The 15,925-nt window shown below is 37.4% G+C and overlaps 1 protein-coding gene across 4 annotated transcripts in view; it reads left to right on the top strand.

Moving 5' to 3' along the window:
- The window catches only part of LOC139945037 (uncharacterized), a 95,918-nt gene extending 80,052 nt beyond the window's left edge, over positions 1–15,866 (top strand). For 2 of the 4 annotated variants that reach the window (XM_071942288.1, XM_071942290.1), the window contains 7 exons: positions 154–461; positions 3,184–4,022; positions 5,101–5,427; positions 6,257–6,415; positions 7,032–7,161; positions 10,430–10,537; positions 14,251–15,866. In XM_071942288.1, the coding sequence (XP_071798389.1) occupies positions 154–461; positions 3,184–4,022; positions 5,101–5,427; positions 6,257–6,415; positions 7,032–7,161; positions 10,430–10,537; positions 14,251–14,582 (2,203 nt within the window). In that variant the 3' untranslated portion in view covers positions 14,583–15,866. The remainder of the gene's footprint in view (positions 1–153; positions 462–3,183; positions 4,023–5,100; positions 5,428–6,256; positions 6,416–7,031; positions 7,162–10,429; positions 10,538–14,250) is intronic. The other 2 variants (XM_071942289.1, XM_071942291.1) reach the window with 2 other exon arrangements.
- The last annotated feature ends 59 nt before the right edge of the window (positions 15,867–15,925 follow it).

The raw sequence follows: 15,925 nt of genomic DNA, 5'->3' as shown, positions 1-15,925 counted from the left end.
TTCTCCCCCCAACCACCCCAAGGCAAACCAGGAAAAAAAGTAGTCTCCCGTAGCTGACGAAAAGGGAAAAGGGAAAGGGGTCGTCGGAGGTAAGGCTTGAATATTTCTCTTCCCTCCCATCGATATTGACGTGTCTGATGGATTACCCCATAGGATCCAACGAGCCTGGAGACAGTTCAGACGAGGAAAGCTGAAGACATCCCCACCGCGTCCCTCTACAGACTCTGACCCAGATCATCACCATAGCAACGGAGGAGGAGGAGGCGGCCACAACGAGGATGAGAATGATGATGATGATGATGAGAACACGGATGCCAATGGTAACAGGAGGGAAGAAGCAAGAAATGGGAGCTTAAGGGAAGGGGACAACCACGTAAAGAGACCCAGCGGACCAAGAGTCGACGGGAAAACTCACCAGGAGGAAACTTCTTCTCCTCTGGACTGGGTCCCAGCAGAGCCAGGTTAGTCAATTTATAAACAGAGGGTTTGTGATGAAGTGTTTGTCTACTCTAGACCGTTCTGTACATAAACCTGGTATTTGTCTTGAGTAGATGTTAAACATAGCATGATCTGATAACCTTCAACAAGTAGGGACGATGCTTGGGAATTCGTGACCTACATGTAGCAGGAGAAATCTCAAGATCTTTCCACAAATCTTGATGCATATTTTACAATAGATAGTTGTATCTACTGAAATACCTTGAAGGCGTTATTTATGGAAGAACAAAACAAACAAACAAACAAACAAACAAACAAACAAACAAACAAGCAAGCACAAGAAGATCATGCTTTTCGTTGCGTGCAAGATATTAAATTTAACTTTGGCCAACGGGGAAAAGTTGAGATGGGAATTGGGGGGAGGGGGGGGGGCAAAAAAAAGTAACTGCTCCCTGGCCCCCGTAGCACCGCCATTTCCTGATGTTTACAAATAATAATAATGATAATAATATTGGAAACCTTTAAAGCGCCGGTATCTGCTGCAAGCAGCGCTCATGGCCCTGCTGTACAAAAAACAACCAACAAGCAATGAAAGAAGAGTCACATATTATACCAAATAGAGTTTATAAGAAAATACTTTTTATGCAGATGAGTTTTTAAACTGTTCTTGGATGTATGCCAAGTGAGTTTGAAAGTTTATTATGTCAGCAATAACTTATTGCTTGGAGATAATCGCGCTAGCATCAGCGGTATAGATAACCCCCATCTCCCCCTATCAACAGCTTGAGATATTTTAACCCTGTGGAAAGTCACGACTCTTGCATTTTGTTTCATTGCCTAATGTGATGATTTATGAATGTCTAAAAGTAAACCTAATATGCGGGGACCGGATCTTTTGTTTTAAGGCGCGTCAACACAACCGAGGAAGCGCGAGATGTTCTTAACGCCAGTTGCCACGACGATGTGATGTCATGAGTGGATTATGTTGCATGTTCATTCAAACCGTAGTAAAGTCAATACCTTGCAGTCTGTTTTTTTCTCTTCTTTCTAACTTGTGTTTGACGTAACTAATATAGGCACTAACTTGATTGGAATACTCTGAAACGCCCCTCAAAGTGTAAGTGTGTATTTATAAATGCTTTAGGGCATGATTTTTAAGTGAATTCTTAGCTATCAAAATAGGAATCGGCTACTGTTGACAAGTTGATGAGTTGGGGATAAATGTCAGCTATACCCACCAGGTGTTTTCTTTTTATTAATTTTAATATGAACAAATTTTTCCCTCCATTTTTTCCTCGCTCTTTTTAAACTGTTTATCTCAAATGCTTTTATTCTTTTTTATTTTTTTTATTATATATATTGGTTTGAGAAAAGATTTATTAATAACAATAACAGATTTGGGGGATATTTGTTTTAGTAATTCTGCATAGCAATGGATTCTAGCTGTTTGTAGCAACGATCTTTGTCACTTGTACTATACACGAGTACCAAAAACACTAGTACTTTTGTGCTTGAATGCTAGTATCAAACACAAGTATTAAAACTCTAGTACCGAGATAAACACCAGTACCTTTAAATGCAACTAATCCCCAAGTGCCAAAACTCTTGTGCCTACACACAGTACCTTTAACACGTAACAATGCATGAGTACCAAAACACTTTATATCTTTAGAAAGTACCTACACACTCAGTACTTTTAAAAAGTAACCAATGCAAAAGTACTAAAACTCTATTGCTCAAACACAAGCACCTTTAAAAAGTGACAATGCACGATGAGTTTTCTTTCAATACTTATTAGAGATAGCAATTTCTAGCTATGTTTATTCAGCTTAAATTTGGTTTAAATTTTCCCCAGAGGTCAAGGTCGTGCCCAAGGTTACGTTGAGGTCATTCAAATAAACCAATGTAACAAAATCTTGTCCTTCATGGATGCTTGGTCTTAGGAGACATGTTTTTTTTCTTCTTAAATGATGGGATACAAGGCGACAGCCGGCGTTTGAGAAGCGGAAAGGGTGTTTGAAGAAATACCACCTGCTCTTCGCACTTACGCTGTCGGTCACTTTCAAGGTTTAAGAACACATTGAAAATTTACTGCAAATTACAAGATCGCTTTTCTCTAAGGGTAGAGGGTCGAATATATCAAATGTATTGCCAAATGTGAAGTGTCCTTACTTTCAGCAAACTAGATTTAGATTTTGGGTTGAACAAAGACAAATTGACTACGGCGAGATTTGAACCTACGATAAGAAGGAATGAAACGTTCAGAAGACCTTGTTCGATTCAGCGTGCCTAAGCCAAACATCCACACACTCAGGTCCACATTGGCCGAATTTTTTGAAATATTGGGAAGACCCCTGCAATTGTTTGCAACTCTATTTGTTTTAATGTAAGGGTATGATGACATGACATTCAATCGATTGCCCTTTTTCTTTTGGCAGTAGCTGTAGTTTAAGTGATGCAGCTCAGTGTTTTTGAAATGAAGGGGCTGGTTTTAAATTGACAGACTTTGTTTTTGTTAAACGTGATTAAATACCATTGTAATTAAACACAGCCAGGATTGGCATTGGTAAGAGATTTTCATTTCCCCTAATAGTTTCGGGATATTTATCCGACCTTTGACCCAAATTTAATTACTCGCACTCATCACCTCTCTTCCTGCCAACCAATAACAGCGGTTTAGTTTTATTGACATTTTAATCAACCGTCTCTGTTTATGTTTAATTTTGTTTTTTAACTGATGAACAGATAACAGCCTTGTCAACATGACATCGGCTCAACGCTCCAAGGCAAAACAGGCCATGCTCCAGGATCTAGGAAGCAGCGTGGAGCTCGATGACAATCATCAGGTCTACGAATCCTCCCCGGAAATAACTGATAAGAAAAAGAACCGTCTCAGCTTAGCCGAGGAGTTTGCAGCTGCCATGGATGAGGACGACGGGATGACCGGAGACGTGGCGGACTGCGAAGATTCCGACCCCAATGACAGCGAGCTTGAGAGTTCAAGCTGTGCAACGACACCGGAGTGGGATATTTGTGATAAGGAGACTAGGAGAGAGGACTCAGAACTGTTCCTTGAGGTACCGACCCTAGCCCTCCTCGCTGATGACTTAAGAAGCAAATGCATGCTCCGTGGCAAGGAGACCAACCCAAGTACTATGCAAGATAAACAAAGTATTCCCGACCCAAACAAAAACTACGGTGTTTTAGAGTCCGATCCCAATGCAAACAATGTCGCGTTGGAGCGATGTGAGCTGACTGGAGGAACAAAACGTAAAACAAACTCACAAAGTAGGGATAAGAAACGGAACGTTGAATGCCAGGATGAGGTACTGAGAACTGTTTCCTCTCCTAATAGGACCGTAGGAAGTCACCCAGTGACTCATAGTAAAGTACAAAGGTGCGCTAGTGCAGACTGCAGAGAGTCTGAAGTTAAGAAACCGTTCCATGGAGGTGGTGTCTTACCATGTGGTAAGGAGCAGGACTTAGTGTGTGTTGAACCTACCATGCCTGTATTGGATTGGGAGTCATTAGAGAAACATTTAGCCAAGATGGAAAAAGAGGAAGAACAGCAAAGTTATAAACAGGTGAGATCTTAGGAAAGGAATTTGGGAAGTGTTTACTTCAGTGTTATTATCCCTAATGGCAAAGTATACCTTGGTTTTTTATAATCGTTCCATCGTTATATAGTTGTTCAATTCAATTCAATTCAACAATTTAAGAACTGACTCAGCGGTAGTACAGTTAATCACGATCCTATAAGCTTAAGTAGTAGTCCTAGCCTTTTTTCTATACCATCCACCTGGGTAATAGTTAAAAAGCAGGACAGTTCTTTTCACAACTGAGAAGTCTCCCGAACCCCCGAACATCAACTCCGCGGTAGTAGAATAAAGCAAGACAGTTCTTTAAGAACAACTCTACCTGGCAAGTAGATACACACATGGTGTTACCGCAAACCAAATATATATCAGTTCAATTTAATAAACGTTTTTTTCATGATGGCAGTTACGAAGACAAGTACCGGTTAATTACAATTATATTATTATGTAGGTGTGAATAATGAATGTCACACAAGCAAATGTCACAAAAGCAAATGTATTTGTTTAAATACATTTGAGTGTGTGTTTCGCTTGAACAGTTTTTCTTCCTTAAACAAAGGTCAAAAGGGTAAGTCAATCTTAGTGGGGTTTTTTCTTCTTTTTTTTCAGTAATTTGTGTTTTTGCTTTTGTAAATTTTGAAAGTTTGAATCCAAGAAACCTTTGAAGTCAGCCTTTCACTGCGTTTCACAAAGAGTCTGAAGAGAGTTCTAGATTTCCGATTCAATATTTTAAAATCCAAGAAGCTTTTGAGTTAAATACTCATTTGTTTGAATCTTTCTTTTGTAGCAATTGCTTTTAGTATATTTTGTCATTGTTTTACGTTTTGTGTTGAGCCTACATCCGTATTGACTGTAAAAGGGGTAACCCTGTTTCAACCCTAGGAGGCAACGGCCTCTGAAAAAAAAAAAATTATAGCCCACACCTTGAAGTGGCCTTCAGGCATTGTGTGTTTGGTGACTTGCATAAAAAAAATTATAATAATAATAATAATAAAATAATAAAAATAGAGGCTTCTGCATTTTATGCGCCATATAAATATCTTGTATTATTATTATTATTCCTCAGACACAAAAACACTCTCGCCAAGCAATTTTACGTAAACTAGCCATGGGTACGGACGATGAGGCAGAGGGAGACATTTACGGAAAGAGTAAAGATAAGTTATCCACCAGACTCCAGAGTGGTATGAACTTACAGATCTGTTTTGTGAACGAGCCTGCCGATGGTTCTGATTTAGAGGAGGATAGTCCAAGGATTCTAGCGGCGGAGGAGGGCACGAGGAAAGAGAGTCATATAACGAATCGTTTTGGGAGAGTAACGGGGGCGACAAGGTTAGGAGGAGCTGGAATCAGACTGAGTAGAGAGAGTAGTAATTCGAGTGCTACGTCAAAGGTAAGATTGGATCGTGGGTAACTTACCTAGGAATCGTCCTTAAAGGCACTGGACACTTGGTATTTACTCAAAATAATTGTTAGCATAAGACCTTACTTGGTAATGAGTAATGGGGAGAGGTTGATAAAACATTGTGAGAAACGGCTCCCTCTGACTATGAATTAATGTAGGTTAGGAGAAAGAAGTAATTTTCCACGAATTTGATTTCTAGACCTCACCTCAGAATTAGATTTTGAGGTCTCAAAATCAAGCATCTGAAAGCACACAACTTCTGTGACAAGGGAGTTGTTCCTTTCATAGTTATCTCGCAACTCCGACGACCAATTGAGCTCAAATTTTCATAGGTTTGTTAAGCATATGTTGAGATACACCAAGTGAAAAGACTGGTCTTTGACAATTACCAATAGTTTCCAGTGTCTTTAATGAGAATAATAACATACATAAAGCGCTCTTACACCTACACAAGGAAACTATACAATAAGTGGCTAAGTAAAGGCACTAATAATGGGAAAGACAGTTGGTCCTGAGCAATCAACCATTGAACAGAAAAGTTTTTAGATGTTTCTTTAAGAAATACTGCTTCGCGAGATCGCTGCTCTTGAACAAAGCTACTGACTGCTGACTACTACTCCCCCAACTGAGACTGTACAGCCTGAGAGCAGTAGTCTCACAGGGGCAAGCAGTTGCGCGAAAATACCTCTAGTGTTGGAACGCTATCACTGCAACAGACACTTAACGACTTGTCCACAAGTCTATCTTGATACAAATATGAAAATAAAGTAAATTATTTCCTAAACCTTAACCCTTCACAATGTTTTTGTTATTCTAGGCACCATCAGTCAAGTTTGAAGATGAGGAGGATTTTGAAACGAAACAGGCTCGTCTCCAAGATGAAGCCCGCATGGCTCTGGCGAGAGCAGAACCTCTAGCCAGAATGCAGATGGAGTTTGAGAGACAACAAAGAAAAAAGTCACCGGTAACTGAATTGGTGAGAGGTGGACTAACACAAGACTAACATTTTTAACAACCCTTCTATTAAAACCATCTTGCCTACTGTTGACAATTTCAACTTAACTCACTCTTTTCTTTAAGTTGTTTGCTAACTATCATGTCCTAAACCACTATGGACACTAACTGGGTAAAGTGTAAATAATTTTGGGTTGAACAATGCAAAATTTACCAGAGCAGGATTTGAACCCGCAACTTCCGGATTGACATTACTAACTCTAACATAAGCATAAGCAGACTTGGAAACTAACTCTAGATTACTAACTTACTAACCTTAAAGTTTCTTGGGCTAGTGATCCTCCTTTATCCTCAAAATGCTTCAATCTATCGTAATACAACACCCAAATGTCAGGAATTGGAGACTTAGTGGCAACAAAGATACTGGATAGTTTTTCAATGTTAGTGTATTTTTAGACATGCCCACACCCCCCCCCCAAAAAAAAAAAAAGGAGGGGGGAAATGAAAAAAAAAAAAAGGAAAATTTTAACTGAAGTCTGTGGCCTTCTCACATTTCCAAGCAAAATCTCCCATTGACAGTCAAATATACATGTTCCTTGAAGAAGTTTATATTTATTTGATATATGTTGACATTTCAGGCTGGTGTATCAGGCATGACAGATATATCCGACAGATTATATGGCAAGAAATTCACCCAACGAGCACTCAAGAATATGTCCGTCAGTAAGCTACAGTTTGTGGTCAACGACCTTCACTCACAGATCGAAAGTAAGTCTCAAGATTTTTGCAGTGGGAATAATTTGGGGTGAGATTTCTTTCTTTAATATTCGGAAAAGACTGGCGAGTAGTGTTGATTACATTGTCATTGAACTGTTCTAGAAAGTTCGAAAGTCAGTTTTTCCGAACTTGAGTTTGGCAAGGCATGAAGAGAAAGTTGTTGACTTTTTAAGACCATAATTGTTATGCAAGAAATAGTTGATGGCCTGAGGTTTTGACCCTAGCAGAGTCTGTCTCAAAGGCTAAATGACAATACATTTAAGGTTCATGCGTGTTGTTTTGTCATTGAGCCTTTTAGAAAGACTCTGTTAGGGTTGAAACTCTGACCCTTGCCCTTTGTGAAGTTCCAATACAAATTTACATTTTCTCATTGAAGTGCCACTTACCAGAAGAAAATTGCTGTGCCGCTTCACGAACGAAATTCCAAGACTGAAAAGTATTTAAATTGACTAGAATTCAAACATGTAAATTCAAGGACATCATTGTTTGTTTTCCAGAGATAAAAACAGAGGGCGAAAGTTTATTACAGGAAATAACTCACAAATTTTTTAATTAGTCTTGTGGCAAGAAAAAAAGCACAAGGCCAAAAACTAAATTGATGTTTGTCGCCTGATGGCCAGACGAGCAGAAACGTAAAAACTATTTAAACATTTTGGACACGCCCCGACAGGTTCCTCACTTGGCCGCAGCAATGAAAACAAACTACTTGAAGCCTCGGAATCACGTCTTGTTGTTTTAAGATTTTTGTCTGTTTGCGTTTTAAACCCCTCACTGTTGATCTTGATGTATTTCTACGGCCACCACTTGAAGTCTGAAGAGGACACTAAAAGCTAGATTGACAGTTAAGACATGGAGGGGGTGGGGTATAGATCTGGTTTCAACTCTCAAAGTCTGTTACTCTTGCAGATTTAGATTTTGACGGGAAATAGCTCTGATGAGAATGGTTTTAGATCTGTTTTCTTCTGATCAAAAGTTTATATCCTCTCTCAATTTATAAGTGCTTTTTAAACCAAGGAAAGATATCGATTGGAGAGTGTTGTTGAAACCATCTTAATATTTGAGATGGTTCCAATCCCCTTCTTACAGTCTTGGTAACTAAGTAAGAAACTTATTAACCATACTTCAAAGGTATTTTGAGTAATGCATTTTGACGAGTTAAGGGTTAAGGGGTTAGATTGGCTTTGAATTTCCAAAGTTAATTATACGATATCTAATTGAAGATACGACAATCTTCCAGAAAAGTGAAGATGAGAAACTCTTTAAGAAATGATCATCATCATCCTACTTGTGGCTCACAGTTTAAAGACATAGTCAAAAAGCCACATGAAGCATCACATAAACTTAAAAGTAATTCTATTTCATTATGAGTGTTACCTTAACCCAATTCCCTTCATTGTACCCTAACCTGCCCCCCCCCCCACCACAACTCTCTCTGTCATCACCCAGTTTATTTTATATCGCTGGACTAAAGAGATTTTGTTCCACTCAGCTGATTATATTCTATAAGACTGACTGATATCATTTGTCTAATTCAATTGGGAAAAATTCAATTCTGAGCTTGGTTATTTCATTTCGATTCATTTCTGTTAAGTTAGTTTGAACTCAATTGGACTCTGCACCACACCCCCTTTAAAAAAATTCTGAAAAAAAAAAAAAAAAATAGTCAACAAATCACATCCCAAGCGATCATGCAAAAAATAACAAAAAAACAGTAACAAATATAAAAACCATGGCGATAGTAGAAGTGATGCTGAGGAAATGTCTGGAACAGTCCACTAGGAATTCTTAATTTGTTTGGAAGAAGGGCACAAGACATGGCTGAACTTTTCATTAATTATTTATTTATAAGTTTTGATTTGTTTCTTTCATAATTAAACAAAAAGTGCAGATACATTTGGTTCACCCAACATCATAAAATCACTTCCCATCATGCATACAAAAAACCAGTAAAAACATATAAAACCATGGCTATAGTAGAAGTAATGATGAGGAAAGGTCTAGAATTTAATTTATTTGGCTGACCCCGCTTCTTGTGTTTTTGTGTGTGAATATCATACATTGCCTGCAGATATTTATTCTGCAGAGTGACTTTGAGCGTCTGTCCATTGTGGGTTCGTTATCACTCTTCTTAATCATTAGCGAGATCGTGTCTCACTCTCTCTCTCTCTCTCCGTCTCGCTTCGGGAATAGGCATAAATGAGACACTTAAGATCCAAATTTGATTGGTTTATAATCAGCAAGGCTTTAAGAAAACAAAATTGTCTCATTAGGTCTGCTTCCTTTTTAGAGTCTGTCTGGGGTTTTTTAAATGGAAAAAATATACATTTTTATGATCTAAGACAAAAAGCCCTCCTCCTTACTTCTTTTTAAAAAGCAGGATGCTAAATGTGCTTGTTTGGGGTATTTTTTTTATTTTATTTTATTTATTTATTTATTTTTTTTTTTTTGGGGGGGGGGCTTGAGACACGGGGATCTTTCACCCCTTGATGTCAAACTAACGAGTTTTTGCCGGTAACATTCATTCATGATAAGCTATGGCGGTATATATCGCAAGAGAGGCCGTGCGGGGCTGTGTAAAAAAAAGCTGACTTGAACGTTACCCACTTCAGGAATAATTTATGCTGCTCAAGAATTTCCAGCCAGTAAATCAATTATGGTTTGACAGTTGACATGTGTCACAGTTTGCCCTTGAGGGCGCCAGACATAATGTGAATCAGCTGGTTGCACCATCTTATGGTGTTGCAGACCTCAACTGTTATTACTATAGGCAGTTTATTTAAGGCAAGATAAATTTTGTAAAGGTTTTTTACGCGAAAAATAGTTAATGGCCTGACGTCTTGGAACCTAGAGAATCTTTCTTGAAGGCTTAATCAAATTTATTTGTATACTGTTTATGTTTATAAAAAGAACGAAGCGTGTATGTTGAAACATCTTAAAATTCAATTTAATCTTCTTCCACAATAAGTGTTCTGGGTTCTTTTACATGCACTCCAATCCTGGCACAAAGGTCCTACAGTTTTATGTCCCAGCCAAAGGACAAAGCAATTTTTGTACAGCCTTCTCATGAAGATGAGAAAAGTAAAACGTTTAAAATGTTGAAACCAAACCGGCTCAATTCAAAGCCAACACTCACTCGAAAGAGAATTACTTATACATGGTTGTACCTCAAGTCATTACTACTATTTACAGTGTATTCTAATAGTACAGTATCTGAGACTCAACTAGTAATTAGTCATTTTCTATTGTCTTTCTTGTTCAGGTCTTAATGAGGAACTTGTACAGTTATTAATAAGAAGAGATGAGTTACAGATGGAGCAGGACTCAAAACTCATCGACATCGAGGACCTGACAAGGTGGATTCGCATGAGTGAGTCACATTAATGAGATTACATCATCTGATGACAACAGTTACCATGGTAACCTACTCACACCACCTCCATGTTGGATTGTTGGTTTGCATGGTGGGTTTTAGTACTCACGGCAGAAGATAAAAAATGATTCAAAAGTTTGTTTTCAAATTTCTCCAATAGTTCATTTGGCTGATATTTTGAATTTGAAACGGACCATTTGAAAATATTCACAGACTTTATTTCAGTGTTCTTTCTATGCACATCGGGACCGATACATGCGAGTAGTGGTCGGTACACTAAAATAAATAATTTGTACAATTCATTCAAGAATGCCCAAAAGTTTTACAAATTCGTGGTGAGAAACCTATCACTTCCTTTTGATTGATATAATTACAAGTATGTGTAATACATTTTCAACTGCTAAAGATCATACAAAAAAAAAAGTTTATTTAGACCCCCTCTCTTCTTAGGATCTGTTGGTGGTGTGAATAGGGTCCCAAGTGCCCTTGATTATGGTGATGTTCGTTACTAAATAAATTATGAAATATAACTTTATTTTTTTGGTATTCAAGAAGTGTGAGTAATATGTAAAAAGTTTGTGTACTTTTGTGAAAATCCTGCCAAATAAAAAAAACAAGCAAACCCGTCCTTGTTTGTGTTTGCAGAAATTGTGTGGATTATTTTTTTACTGGTAGTATTTGCCGTGTTTGTGAGCTAAAAAATAAACTGTTCTAATTTATTCCTATGTCACTGTGATGAATCATATTTCCTAGAAAGAAAGAAAAAGTTTTATATAAAAAGCTAAAAAAATAAAAAATAAACAAAGTTATCACAAGTTGTACAGTCTGGTTTGACATCAAATTGTCACTTGGATGCCTATCCAAGTTTTCAACAATTTTTTTAACAAGAAGGTTGTTAAGTTTTGGTTTTTATCTTTTATTTTAAAGGTTATTTTTCAAACAAGTATATTTGTTCACTGGAAAGTCGGTCAAATTCTCAACTGAAGGCTTTGAAGAGATCTCTACCCCAAAAATAAATACAAATTATTTGTCAGACTGAAGATTTTAATCAAAGTAATGGCCTGATCTGAAACCGTTTTTCTCGCCACCTATACCCTGATACTTCTGCTAACTCTGTCTCCATCGTTGTTGTTGTTGTTATTGTTGTTAGTGTTGTCATAAGCAACCTTACTTCACCGTGGCACTATAACTGTTGTAATTCAGTTGATGCAATGTCATGGAATTTGATGTATGCTAACAAACCAACTTTTACTTTTCATCCTGTCAAAATTGTGTCCAGTAAAAGAGGATTTATTTTTCTTTCAAAAAATGTGTTTGATTTTATTTTGAAGAATCTTTACATTAACCAGTATTGTTTTGTTTTAAACTGGTGACAAAAAATTTATGTTTTTTGTTTTTGTAATTTCTGTCTTAAATTTATCAAGATATATTTTTGCTAAAGTGCCTTAAAACATGAATGTGCTTTGACTCAGATGTTACCAAAGAAATAACAAATAAAACAAATTGAAAACTTAATTTTCTTTTGAAAAGATCAATTTGTAACATATTTTTGCAAATGGTGAATATGCATACATCTTTTCCTTTTGTTAAAAGTGACAATGTGCTTTTAAGACAAAGAATCTTTATTTTAAACTCCTTGTTTGCATTGTTTGCTGTTTTCATTATTTATTGTTCATTGTTGTTTACCTTTGCATGGATTTTGTTTTGATGTAAAAGCCATTTTGAATTCATATTTTCTCCATGTGTTCGTCTTTTAATTTGAAAGTAAAATTCTAGCAAGATTGTTTTCATTGGTCAAGGAACTGCTCAATCTAAGATGATGGGACAAATATTTACACCACAGTTTTATTGCTCCGAAATGTCTACAAGCAATATAAATCAACATTTGCTATATTTATGTTTTTCCACTTTGTCCTATTCTCAACAAATCATCAAAAGTCAAATATTTTTATGAATGGAAGAGACCACGAAAGACTTGAAAAATTGCTTCAATGTAGCTGTGATTAAGATTTTCAGAAATTGTCAATTAGGGATGTCTCTTCATACCATACATAATAAACTAAGTCACAAGTCCGCCTTATGCATTGGTCTGTTTATTCTCAGAAAATTCTCAAAAAAATTGTTTAAAAAACAGGCAAAGGCATAGCGAGTTAAAGATAGGGTCCGAGATTGGGTTTTTTTCCATCATAATACTCCCTCACTCAGTCAATCAAACGACATGGTTTTCTCTGCTGTATCAGGTACCACCATTTAACTCAACCTGTCTCAGATTGCTAACTTGTCAACACAGATTCAATTTCATTAGTTTGATGTTGGGCAACAGATTCAAATTGAAATATCCACTCGCGTTTTCCAGTCTTGTAATTTTATCTAGCTTCTCATAACTCTATTTTTATTTCCTTTTAGATCTACATTTATTTGTTAGGTTTGGATATTATTTCTCAAGGCATGGATCATGCATCACATTTGAACAAAAAAAATGAATAAAAAGTTATGATTGTCAGTTTGCATTTATCCGCTAAATTAACATTATTGTATATATGACACAGTGTTAACTTACTAGATTATGTACACATTGATCGCAGCTAGCTAAAAGTTGTTTCAAATGAATAAAGCTTCAAAATTATACTCAAACTACTAGTCGTGTTAATTGTGTAAGCACCCTGACTCTATCATAAGGGACCAGACTATCCATTCTAGTCTCAGTTTGGTTGAACTTGAGTGGGATTTGAACCACTGACCTGTGGTTTAACAGGCCAGTGCACAAACTGAGCTATATTCCAGCCCTTTGCTGGCAGTCTCCCTATTTTGACATTTTCTTTTAATTTTTAGTAAGAACCAACTATTTCAGGTTGAAAATGATGCTACATGTATGTTCTTTTTTTTTAGTTGCAAGTTGCATGTGCATCTTTATTGAATTATTATTTATCTAAGGCATTGCCTGAATCAAGCAAATTTCGGCTCTGGCTATGGCTGCTGCAGCAAAATTACAGAATGGGCCTATGCAGCTTTCTAGCCATAGCCATAGCCATTGCTGAAACTGTTCACCCTTTCAGTCCCATTGGCGACTTCAGTTGACCAAGACAACGCCAAACAAAAAACACTAAAGTCTGAGCCGAAAAGGCCAACAGTTGCAACAGAATTTGATACAGAGAGGTACAGAGATTCAGGCACAGCCTAACAAAGGATGTTTCTAACAATGGATGTTACTAACATAGCTTTACTAATCTGCATGATTATCACCATGGTTATTAATCATTGTTTATAGCCTATTTCACTTGGTAGCCATTTTGAGTCAGATACCCTGCGTTGGATTATGGTTATGACATGGACAGATAAAAAGCAACCAGACTATTTTTGTTTTAAGCATTGGTTTTATACCATGCCCTAAAATGGTATAAAGAATTCCTGAGATTCCAATCACAATATGAAGACACAATAGGAGAGGGGGTACACCAGGCCCCATACTGAGTACCAAATGATTGGTTTGGTTTAGGGGATTTGTAAAACAAAATGGCTGCCTTGAGATAATACGGTATTATGTAGACAGTTTCTCTGCAGCAATGGCTGTGGCGCAAACTCCTCTTACATGGCTACACAAACCACATCCACTGGCTCTCATCTCATTATTGCATCTTGTTGTCATGGTTACAGTTAACATTGATTTACTAACCACTAACCAGGATTTGGTTGCCTGTTACACCACACAGACATGCAACAGAACAACAACAACAACAACACCATCATTAGTAAACAGCCGCTGGAAAACGGCCGCAAGCGTCAATATGAGACCCTCCTGAAGCTCCTGGGGAGCACACTACCCGTCAGTAGGAAATGCTTCTGTGGTATAAGTCGTAGTTCGTCCGTTGTGTCCAGTCGGTCAGCATCAAGTCCTGAAATCCAAGAGATGGTGTCCAGCCCTCTCAGTTCACAGACGTCCATCTGTCGGTCAGCGTCCAGTATGAGTATAAACGAGAGTAGAGCGTCGAGTCCCGAAATGACGTGGGTGCGACAAGCAATGATCAAATACTGGTATAACTGACACTGCTCTGAACTTTGACCTTTATGTCACCTTGACAACGGACAACTTCAATCTGTCGGCCAGCGTCCAGTATGAGAATAAACGAGAGTAGAGCATCGAGTCCCGAAATATTATGGGTCCGTCAGGCAATGATCAAATACTGGTATAACTGACTGCCCTGAACTCTGGCCTTTAATGTCAACGTTTGACCTCGGACAGCTTGTTTGATAAAGGAATTGATAAAGGGACATTGTAAATGCTATAAATAATTCCACTTTCTTGTTACTTGTGTTTCACAATGGGTCTATAACACGCATGACCTAGGTCATTTCATGTATGACCCAGGTCAATGATTCAATTACACTACATGGTTCAGATATATGCCAGGTATAAACTGTACATACAATCTCATAAAAGCCTTTGCTTTTGTTCATAAAATGTTGGGACACATTTCCCAATGGTTTCCATTCCCACAAGGTCATGTGATACCTGCTATCTGAGTTACACCCTACCCCTAACACCAACAGGGCCCAATTTCATAAAGCCGTTAAGCAGAAGAAGGTGCTTAGCAGGAAACCAGTCACATGTACTTTACATTATATTTTGGTTGGTAACCTGCTTCTGCTAAGCAAGATTTTTCCACGCTAAGCGGTTTTTGGGGTTTACCAGCTTTATGGATTGGTGCCTGGATTGTAAAGATGTATATGAAATAACTTAAGGACCTACGATCAGTTGTTAATATAAAGTATATTAGTACTACTCATTATGGCTTATATTATGCAGTTTTTATATGAATTTATTTTTTTGAAAGCAGAATTCCATAGCGTTGTCTTCATCCGTCGATATAATTGTCTTGGGTTTTAAAGAGAGTAACGATGTTTGTCTTGGGATAAGAAACCTTGCAACATCTTTCAACAAATTCTTTCTCCTGCCCTCGATAAATTCTTATTTGATCCACAATTTCTCTCTATTAAACAAAACTGTCTGTCAGATAGTGACTAAATCAGTATGAGACGGGGCTCGAAGACTACAGGGCTTGTTGCCAAGAATTTTTGCTTGACCAGAATAAGTTTGAAATACTAGAATCAAAATGAGAAAGATGTAAAAAGACTGGACTAAAACACCTAAAAGCTGTTTGGTTTACCAAAAGCACTAAAAAAGATTTATATCTTTTGTCTCATTGGTAAGAGAACTTCCATACTCAACAAAATTTATAAATTATCAGTCTCAAAATCAACATTTGAACACAATTGTTTAAGATACCACAGTGAACTGAAAAACACTTAAAGGAACATGTTGCCTTGGATCGGTCAAGTTGGTCTTTGAAAAGCGTTTGTAACCGTTTTTTATAAAATGCATATGGG

Source organism: Asterias amurensis, chromosome 12 (assembly GCF_032118995.1).
Source record: "Asterias amurensis chromosome 12, ASM3211899v1".
NCBI classification, from domain to species: domain Eukaryota; kingdom Metazoa; phylum Echinodermata; class Asteroidea; order Forcipulatida; family Asteriidae; genus Asterias; species Asterias amurensis.
The sequence above is the reverse complement of the archived record's forward strand: the minus strand, read 5'-3'. Positions and strand labels throughout refer to the sequence as shown.